This window comes from Pieris rapae, chromosome 3, assembly GCF_905147795.1.
Source record: "Pieris rapae chromosome 3, ilPieRapa1.1, whole genome shotgun sequence".
NCBI lineage: Eukaryota > Metazoa > Arthropoda > Insecta > Lepidoptera > Pieridae > Pieris > Pieris rapae.
Genome location: NC_059511.1, coordinates 8,744,442 through 8,755,594, shown reverse-complemented (window position 1 = coordinate 8,755,594; position 11,153 = coordinate 8,744,442). Strand labels below are relative to the sequence as shown.

Below are 11,153 nucleotides of genomic sequence, written 5' to 3'. Positions count from 1 at the left end.
AAACTGGTTGTAGCGCCACTGATTTATTTATTTTAACAAATATTTTGTTATTTAAATTTGATTGAAGGAATGCTTATTTCAAAACGATACTTTTCTTCATCGTATGACATACTAAACGTTCATGAGATTATGCGACTTTATTACATTTATACACTTTCGGTTTATATACTTACTTCTAATAATATAAGCGTAATTATATATTAAAGGCGTGTAATACATAAGACCCAAAGACATATATATAATAGTTTATTAATAAGGTAAAATTATAACATGTTTAAAACTACGGTGTTTTTTATATCAGCTCTCAAAGTTCAGGAGAGCTACTATTATAGCGATATTATTGTGTCATTCAAAAAACACGAGATTGAAACAAATTATTCAATATCTATTTGATGGTTACAGTACATGATTCAGAGAGTGATACATAGGTTATATGTGCTACGAATGTACCTGTTATAGTTTTTTTACTTTAATAACCTATGATGATAAGAAAATTTTATCAAGTGATTCGGTCATTAAGTATTTGTTGATGTTAGAAATGATTTTGTTCATGTTTTTGTTCCATATAGGTTCCTGCAGGAGACTGGAGACCTGCTTCCAGTTCTTGTTAGCAAAAGCGATGGCACCGTCAGCTGGAATTGTTGAATAATATATACAACGCCATAAAATCAGTATTAGCATGCACCCTAACATATTTTATTTTTTACAAATATATCTTTAAAAAATATTGTTATGTTAAATAAAGGAAGATACCATATACATAGCACTTACTGGCATGAAATGTTTTATTAGAATATATCATAAAAACCAAAGGTAAAAAAGGTTAAAATTATTAAAGGCAAAGAGATCACTAAATCTTAGTAAAGCTAATAATTCTTTAAAAAAATCATACAAATTATTTTAATTTGGAAACTTTTGTAGTTTTTGAGTAGCTATAAATACCAAAATGTAGACAAAACATGTAAGATTGTATGTATTGTATAAGATGTGTACATTATAGTTGTAATTCATACCCAGATCCTTTTGTCCATTAAAAAGGTTTTTGAAGTCGAAAGAAATTGGAGCTGTTGCTTCGTATGTAAGTTTGAAAGATTTGATGGAGAGATATGCTTTGTTATCATCTCCAGTCACGGTTTCCAAATCACCATCGATTATGATATTGTAAGATCCTGAAAAATAGTAATTTAATATTATGAAATACGACCATATAGAACTTTTAAGAATCCTACTCTGTGGCCAAGTTCTTAGCTTGCTTGTGTAAGTCAAACCTAGATGACCGTTTACTGGAGTAACATTGAGTTGTTAATGAAAATTAATATCAAAGAATGAATTTGACTCCTGCAGACATAATAAGATCTCTCAGTGATCGTGAAGACTCGCGAACACAGAAATGTTTAATCAATATCTCGTCAGAGTTTTACTCTTAATTATAATTAAGATTTGACTTTTTATAATAGCACTTGGCAGTGTTAGGGTCTGTTTCACAATGTCCGGATAAGTTCCAAATAACCTATTTGTTACTTATTGGTAGGATAAACAGTATTTTTGCGTTTCACGACTGTCAGATAGCGCTATTCGTCATCAAACGCGAAGTATCTTATTTTGAACTTTTATCTTTCGAATAATTTATGTGTTGCATAGCTATTTGGTACTTTATCCATACATTGTGAAACTGACCCTTAGTATTGACACATTGTATTACACATTATTTTGAACGCGAGAATTAGTACTATCTACAATATTATTTTATTATAATCTCAACAATTTCATAAAATTTATCCATAATATACTTGACTCATTACAAGTTTCATCAGGTACTATTCAGTTAAAAGCGAAACGCCTGCGTAAAAATAATTTAAAAATAATTATTATATGTAAAAATTATTATTTTAAATTCCTGGTAAATAATTTAACTCCGTGATAGACCGAAGAGTGTGTAACTGGCTGGTATCAAACAATTTAATATAGAGCAGGTAAGCAAAACTCAACAGCAATATACAAATAAACGAGTTTAAATTACAAATTATATCTCTAATTACATGAACACTTTACAGCCTTTTCATACCATTTTTACACACGATTACACAAATTTTTTGTAAAAGAAACTACATTCGTTTATATTCCTCTTTTGAATTTCATATTGTAATATTCACCCGCAGAGATTTTGAAGTCTCCCTTTCCTTCAATTGGTAAAGTGATGAGACGTCCAGAGATGTCGTATTTGCCAGTTGTTTCTAGATTCGGACAGTCAAGCTCCAGGTGCAATTTTAGTGTATCTAAGCTTAGTCTGGAAATAAGAATATAAAAATAGGCTAGAAATAGGCTAGAGTGTTTTTATAAAATGAGTTCGAGCATTGTGAAGATGCATGCAATACATGTGTTTGATATAATAATCAAAAAGATTAGAACTAATAAGAATTGACGCATGCTAATGAAATAATGCTTACTTTAGTTGATAAACTATAAAAATGGATAAATAAACACAAACAATTTTAGAAATGAAACTTTGATCTAATGAAGCCTCGATAGCATATAACATAGAGATAGTTCTGGTATATTTGTTGGTTATGCATATTAAGTTAGAGCAGTGTTGGTAGTGGCTTCAGTGTGCGACTCTCATATCCGAGGTCGTAGGCTCGATCCCAGGCTGTGCACCAATGGACTTTCATTCTATCTGCGCATTTAACATTTGCTCGAACGGTGAAAGAAAACATCGTGAGGAAACCGACATGCCTTAGACCCAAAAAGTCGACGACGTGTGTCAGGCACTGGAGGCTGATCACCTATTTGCCTATTAGATTTAAAAATAACAGATTCAGAAATCTGAGGCCAGGACCTAAAGAGGTTGTAGCTCCACTGATTTATTTATTTATATTCAGTTAGAGTTCAGACATTTTTACAATGTTTAGTAAGATAGTACACGTTTTATAAATTTTGCCCTCATCCTTGCCTAAGCCAATTGCCACGATATATATGTTTCATTCATGTTTTGGTAATAAATAATCATGTTTTTTTTATATCCTAGGGCAAACGGGCAGGCTCACTTGATGATATGTAGTACCCCTGCCCATGGACACTAATATTGCCAGAAGTCTCGCAAGTTGGACATTTAAAATTGGCACGCTCCTTTTTTGAAGTAACTTTAGACGAATAGATACGGAAATACTTCAGTGGGCAGCTGACAACAGTAGTGGTACGCAGCAAAAACTGCCACAGAACAGAACCGCTCAGTTGTGGTATGACATAGGCTTTTTGTATTCTACGTTGACGTCCTATCATAAAACTCAGCTGCAGGTATTAAATATTAATATATAAAACATTAATATAAATATACTTACTTCACATTTTTCGCAACACACTTCTTGAATCCCGTAGTGATGGGAGAGAAAATTTTTAATTTAACATCGGGCACGTCTGCCTCAATCATGTCAAGTTTCAAGGGATCAGACGATTCGACTCCAAGGGTTTTGTCTTCAGACAGTAACTGAGGCAGGGCATTGTTAATGGACTTCTCGAAACAGACTATGTCGTTAAGAGGGCATGGCGTCAATATTTCTGTTAAAATTTTAAATATATAATTATTGTTGTTAAAATATTTGGTTTGCTGGTGTTTGGTATGCGTTGGTTAAAGCATCAATCAAAATATTTTAAGACAAGTTTGATTTTGTTATATATAACATAAAATCTTGTAGACTCGATGAAATAATGTACAATGTAACCTTATTCTTGTTTTTATAGTTAGATATTTAAATAAATGTTTAATTTCGTTTTTACGTCAGTTTATAGTCATGAAAAAATGAAATTTTTTAAATTTTTTTAATATGAATGAATCCAACGTTTGTAAATCAAACTATTTCAAATTATGGTTAATATCGCTATTTAAAAAGATATCTTTATATCGATTGTATGAGTATTTAAATTGTATTATTTAAATATTATTTATATTTGTCCAGTATATGTATTTTAAATTGATCCATTAACATATCCATCACTATACCTTTGTAACGGACTAGATACTCCATCTCTAACAGAATGGAAGAATAAGGGAGGTAGAAAAATAAGAAATAAGAAACAATATTGACTGTTGAGTATTATATAGGAGTACACTTATTCATATATCACCGATTATGTACACGAAAAAGTACTGGTGTAAACATTGGGAGTTACTATTCCATAGCTTATCCTTCAATTCGTTAAACTTAATCCACTAAATTCAAATTCAAATGCTTATAAAAAAGTCAATATCAGGTAATAAAAATAAAACTTACCACTTTGAGCGACACTAGCGCAGAGTGTTGTTAAAGCTAATATTTCAAAAATCGAAAACATGATTGGATTTATCACAAGTATACTAATGCAGATGAAGCACAATACTGTGGACAATAGAGTACTTCGACGAATTTATATTAAATATTTCATAGTTATAAGTAATTAACTTTTATTATTATTGCCTATAAATGAATATGAAATTATATTTGAAAAAAATATTTTTATCACCGACAATGCCAACTCAGACTTAATTACGGTAGATTATAAAACAACTGGGAATGTATAATATAATTATGAAATAGCAATTTTTAAATGTAATGTTATTGTTTTCTTAAGAAATAAAACTGTTAAACTGGTATATTTTTTATTGCTTTAATTAAAAAATAAATTAATTTATTATAGACAAGTGAAGATTAATATACCCTAGACCAGCAAGTACCAATATGCATGTGACCATATAGTTCTTTCAATACGTCATCGACAATGCAAAATTATGCAGTAAATATTTCCTCCAGTGGTGCAGTTTTTAAGTGTTTGTTAAAATTGATAATCAGTTGCTTTAAATGCGAAATCCACACTGGATCCTGGACCAGGTTGGTTACTTCTTTCCAGTTCTCGTTCGCGTATTTGTGAACCGCGTCGGCTGAAAAACGTAGTTCTATGAATAATAATACGCTACTCTACAATCACTATACTCTCATACTTATTCGCTACTTAGCTTTAACAATTATTAATCGATATGATAATGTTATTAAAACATAGAAAATTAAAAACTTATGTAAACGGTGAACTTATGTTGACCAATAGTGAGTTTTAGCTCTTTGAATATTTTTAGGTCAACGATTTAACTTATAAGTGATAAAAAAGAGTGTGTGTACACGCGTTTGAAGTTATACTTCTTTGGCGTATGGAAAAAAATAACTAAAATGCAGTAGTGATTAACGATAAATAATAAAATTAATCAAAAATATTTTATTTAAATAAATAAATTAATAGTAAATACTATCACCGTCGCATATGAAATTGATTTAAAAACACCAAAATAATATTATTTATTCACACTGTTTAATTGTATTGATACGAAACACGTGTTCTAAATGTAAAAATATTAGAATATACAACTTGAACATAGTTATCGATTTCCATGCCACCTAGACCTAGCTTTACGATGTCGAATTTAGGTGTTGGTGTGCGCGCGCATCGTAAAAATTCACTCTCATCAATTTTCTCCATCGCGCCAAAATTCTAGTCTAACTTCAAAACTTGTGCTCATTTGCCTTTTCCAATAGGCAAGTAGATAACCTTTCTTCGCTCGGCACCCGACATCAACTTTTTGGGTTTTAGGCATACCGGTTCCCTCACGATGTTGTTCTTACAGTACCAACGTGTATTAAATACGTATTGACGAGGATGGTGCATACAACCTTAGGAATAAGAGTTGCTCGCTGATCTTTGATCTTATGAAACACAATCCCATTCTTTAAGTCGTTAGTTTGCAAATGCTAAGCAAAACGGTAAAGCATATAAAAATAAGGCATTCTATTTCTTAGCCGTTTTATCAAACAAGTAACTAAGAGTAAATTAAAGAAAAAGAAAATTTAATAATTTAAAGTTTGTAATATGGACGTTGAAACAATGATAGTAACATTTTTGTATAAAAGCAAAATTTATAAATAAAAATAAACACCATATTTAATTTTTGTGTATGAAGACAAAAAGATTTTATTACACATTATGCCCTGCTCATGAATAGGTAATAAAGTTAAACTACCTTGTGTTTAGGAAAAAATAATTGATAATGTTTAATTACTTCCATATTTATCATATTATATATTGTGACCGGTCGTACTTGAATTCTACTATGTATTTGCGTCTTGTTCCTACGAGAATGTAAGTGCGTGCTCCTATTTCACCATGCCTCCTGCTGATAGAGGACAAATCTTTGTTTTTAATTTATTTTATTATTCTTTATTACTCAAGATGTCATAATATGGAACATGGTGTAATGGTTGCAGTTCCTTACAAACGTTGTGTAAAAAAAAACTAGGCCGATAGATAAAGTGGCGGAGAGTTTATTGCCAACTCTTCTCTTTCGTTCTACCTCCTTGATTTGAGAACTGGCAGTAAATGTTATATTAGAAGCATTCAATGTATATTATGTTACCTGCATGAATGAATGATTTTTGAATTTGAATGTTTGTTTTGTGTGTGTGAATTGTTTTATTAAGTGACCAATGCCATCGTTAAATACTGCTGTTTTATTGATATGTCCAGTTGGTAGGTATTATTCTTGTGCGTACGATTTTAAAAGTAATCAGCATTCTATTGCTACCAGGAATCGAACCCTGATCCTCCTTAAAATTCCAGGTAATAAAGGAAGTATTATAATTTGGTTTTATTATTCAATTATCTCACAATATTTTGCGGTCTTTTATATTTGGTATAATATGTAAATAAATTTTAATAAATGGATAATTACAAGTAAGCGAAGCAAAAAACTATGAAATTAGGAAAAACCATAAGATGTATCATTGCAATTTTGGCGAATTTGATTTTGGAATCATAAGAACAGCTGAGGAGCCTTACCCTACCTTCCAGCGTCTATCCTCCATAACGCTACATGGGAATGTCTCCATAGAGATGGGTGGTGCAGGAGAAGGAACAAGAGATCGCCGTAGGTCCATGAGGTGGACTGATCAAATCAAGAATGCGCTAAACCATTCTGTCCGCATGCAGACGAAAGGTATACACAATCAATCCCACAGGGATGTGAAGCGATCAATCCCACAGGGATGTGAAGAAAAGAGTTACTCCAAAGAGTCGACCGCGAACCTTCTCTCTCTCTTATTGACACGAAGAAGAATGTATAAACCATCGCAGTCTTTGGTAAATAATTGAAACAATGTCTTATTTTTTTCATGTCGAAGAGATGATCCTATCAAGCACGAAATTCGTTCCGTATTTTTAAAATATTATTTACGTTTAAATAGTTATTTATGCAACATTAAATGATCAAATACTTACACAAATCTTTTTTTCCGTTAAATAGATTCTTAAAATCGAATACTACCGGTTCAATTAATTCGGCCTTCTGCTTAAAGTTTTCAATTTTAAAGTATGTTTTGCTGTTTTCATCTTGCACTTCTTTCAATTCAGTGTCGACAGCTATTGTATATTTTCCTGAAAGATAAGATATGATCGATATTATCAGCAGCTTACAAATCAAAGCTTGTCACATGTCTTCTGTCATGATCTCCAATATAAATATAAAATCGTCATATCGTCAATCCATAAAATAATATATTTATTTATGTATTTATTTATTTCTTAATCCTACAGCTAACATAAATTATATACAATAACAAACAAATACACTGAAAATATAGCCATGATGGAATACATCAAACATTTTACTGCAAAAAGGTTTAAAGATTTACAAAAGGGAACAAACAAACAAAAAGTATTCAATACATTTAACTATATGTGATTCAATTTAATTAACTATGCCTTATTTGGCTGTGTTGTGTGATGGTGTAAAAGTGTGGGTATTATTCGAATTTATTACGGTAGCATAGACAAGTAGTATCTATAGATTTGTTAGGAACCTGGAGCATGCTGTAGAGAACATATTTGGCATAAGCATACTATTTTTGCCTCTTAAAGGTTGCAATTAGTTTTTATTTGTTTCAAGATGTAAGATTTTAATGTAATGGCTGTTGGCAAACCTAATCAAAAAAATAATAACGGAAATTAAAACGAAAACTTACAATTGTTTCGAGAGTTTTCTATGGTACAAATTTGTTCTTGTAATAATGAAATTAACCCGATCTAATAATAGTCGCAGTTGTATTATACCTGTGGTAACTCGATATTCTCCCTCCCCCTCAACAGGCAAAACAATGAGGCGACCTGATAGTTCATATTTGCCTGTAGAGACGATTCCTGGACAGTCCAACTCAAAATGTAGGGTGTGGCTGTTGAGATTTGACCTGAAACAAGAGAGGAATATAGGATTTAAAACCTTTTTGTTATGTTTTACTAATTCTAATAATGAAAGTCTTTATCATTTAGTACTGGAGTTTCTATGACAATCGTCTTAAAAATAATTAATCAAGGTATAGAGATACGGGAAAATAATCAAACTAAGCATAAATGTGTAATTTCAGATATTTGCTTTGAAAGAGAATCAATTTTTAATTATACATATCTGGAGCAACAATTGACAACCCTTTGTCATTAATAAAGTTTATTAATATTATATATTAATTTACATTATTACTATCACAGCGATCATTTAGGCCTCCTGGATATATGGACTTTACAACATTTTTTCATTCCATTCAGTAGTTCCTGAGCGCAGCAAATTCACACAAATAAACCGGTAATTGTTTCAATATAACAATTAATTAATTTAAACATAACAACACAAATATGTTTGTATCAAACTCACTTTACATTCTTAATTGAACAACGCTTATAACCTTCGACTGTCGAGTCAAAGAATTTATACTTTAATATCGACAGTTTTCCATCAATCAAATCGACGTGTAGGGGGTCTGATGAACCAATCCCTAAAGTACTATCCTCAGATAAAAGTTTGGGGAATGCATCAGCAAAAGCTGCATCAAAACATTTGGCATCGTTGATTTTGCAGGGCGAAAACAGAGCTGAAATATTATTAATCAAATATTATTGTAATCGCTAATAGAATACTTTTACCCGAACAAAATCGGATAGCTTTGAGCCAATTTGAACCCCAAGTGTCTATCTTAAGGGCGTGTGATGGGCTGAGGTGTTTTAGCGAGACCCCATCCTGAGCTCATTATAGCAGAGGTTTTTGAGTGTAGACCCAGACCCACAGTCCCGTTCAAGTCCCGTCAAGCTGAAAATCCATGGCGCGGGCCTGCGCAAGCGCATTTCACCTCATTAAAACAAAAATAGAGCAAATATTATACAATATGATAGTTTTATGTAAGAGCCACAGTTGTGTGCACAAATATCCTTGTCCCAGGTTATGGGACTTCATACATCGTGTATCACCTACTGAGATTAAAAATTCCGCTATTCAACGTTTAAATATATACAGTATATTATTATCTTACCACAGCGGCCAATAGCACAAACCGCAAAAAATACTAATATTTTAAATGGTAATAACATGTTTCCTTTTGTAACTGACCACAACCGAGCACACTGTCGGAGAGAATTCTTATGAAGGTAAGGAAAATCTCTTAGTTTTATAAGTTGTGTTTTAAAAATACTAAAGCACTAGGAAACAGTTATGTTGGTTCTGTAGAAAATGTAAAAAAATATATAAAACTCGCGGACCCGACAGACGTTATAAAAATATTTCGTATATTTATAAGTGTTATTCTAATGCTTTGTGATAAACAACAGTCTTTGTTTTTTGGAGGGATATAATGATTTTAAATGTATTTTATCAATATAATATTTCCGATCGAAGCGTTATAAACGATATTCATTTTTCTTATAACCTCTTTGATGATATTTGCAGCGCGCATTCCGTCAATGTTATGTCAAACGCCTTAAGGTTACATCAAAAATGTTTGAATCGTAACAAAGTCAGGATTACTTAATATGGTGGATTGGTATTCTTAAATTTTCTAATTTTCCGCGCATATTTCTTAATGTTTTCTCTTCACAATAACAAAAAAAGAATTAGCGAAATCGGTAAAAATCAATCGGTTCAAAAACACATAAATATCTGAATACAAAAATAAAAATAATGGAGAAGTGAAATATTCATAAATCGTTAAAATTTCCAATGAAAAAAATATTTACGCGAAACATTATATTAATTGCATGGCAAAGTAAATTCATTTATGTTTTTGTTAACTTAATTATGTAGAGAAAGCTTAGTTAAATAGTTGTAATGCTAAATGCTATCTATCCATATTAAACCAGTTATTCGGATTTGAATTAAATTATTATTTTATTTTAATTAATTGTTATTGTGCATTGGAAAAAAATACGTTAACGGCATAATTTGTTGTAAAAATAAAACGAGGCAATAAATGTAGCAATCAATACTAATAATACAATAAGAAGTGTCAAGGATACTCTGTAACTCACTGTTTTTAACGTAATATCAAGATTTCTAAAGCAACAATGTTTGTTATGGGCAAATATGAACGCCGTGTATTAACTTTATAGCGATGGTACATATGATACATACAAAATGAGTATGGATGCGCGAAATTGCGCAATAGTTTGCAAACAAGATTGTTTCAATATTTTCTTACGACTCTAGTGAAATAAAGTAAGTTTTATTGAGATAGAATACTTAGTTGGTAATATGACCACTCTCACATTACACATAACTGAATAAATAAATTAAAATTATCCGAAATTTTATCTGACGTATCCGTTAGGGATAATTTTAAATTATTTATTTTGAAATTAGAATTGTAAAATGTGTCCCGAAATTTGGTAAAAGTGCGGTAAATTGTAGTTTGTTTATTAGGATATATCTATGAATATAAAATGCTAAAACCATTTATCATATTTAAATCTGTTCTTAAATTACAATGATCTACAAACTGAAAAAAATGTCATGTTTTACAAAACGGCTTACTTTATTAAATTAAATTTGGAGTAATAAATAAATAGGTATAATTTTGTTTAGGTCACTGCTTAGATTATTATTAAATTATTTATATTATCAGTAGGACCTTAAATGTCTGTATCTGTTTTTTGATCATATGATCAGCCTACTGTGCCGTTTTCTTCATGATGTTTTCCTTAACCGTAGGAGCGAATGTTTAATGCGCTCATAGAAAGTCCATTGGTGCACAGCAGGGGATCGAACCTACGACCTCAGGCATGAGAGACGCACGCTGAAGCCACTTGGCTAACACTGCTCG

The 11,153-nt window shown here is 31.2% G+C and overlaps 2 protein-coding genes across 2 annotated transcripts; both read right to left on the bottom strand.

Annotated features, from left to right (window-relative positions):
• Positions 1 to 229: 229 nt before the first annotated feature.
• Positions 230 to 4,382, bottom strand: LOC111003350 (circadian clock-controlled protein daywake-like). The gene is made up of 5 exons (XM_022273793.2): positions 4,269 to 4,382; positions 3,339 to 3,555; positions 2,154 to 2,287; positions 1,014 to 1,169; positions 230 to 632 (listed from the first exon to the last, which is right to left on the bottom strand). The coding sequence occupies exons 1-5, from the start codon at positions 4,327 to 4,329 to the stop codon at positions 478 to 480; spliced, it is 723 nt and encodes a 240-aa protein (XP_022129485.1). The 5' UTR covers positions 4,330 to 4,382; the 3' UTR covers positions 230 to 477.
• A 234-nt stretch (positions 4,383 to 4,616) lies between these two features.
• Positions 4,617 to 9,465, bottom strand: LOC111003360 (circadian clock-controlled protein daywake-like). Its single transcript, XM_022273808.2, has 5 exons — positions 9,372 to 9,465; positions 8,720 to 8,936; positions 8,125 to 8,258; positions 7,294 to 7,449; positions 4,617 to 4,912 (listed from the first exon to the last, which is right to left on the bottom strand). Exons 1-5 carry the CDS (start codon positions 9,427 to 9,429, stop codon positions 4,761 to 4,763), a joined length of 717 nt encoding a protein of 238 aa, XP_022129500.2. The 5' UTR covers positions 9,430 to 9,465; the 3' UTR covers positions 4,617 to 4,760.
• Positions 9,466 to 11,153: the final 1,688 nt, after the last annotated feature.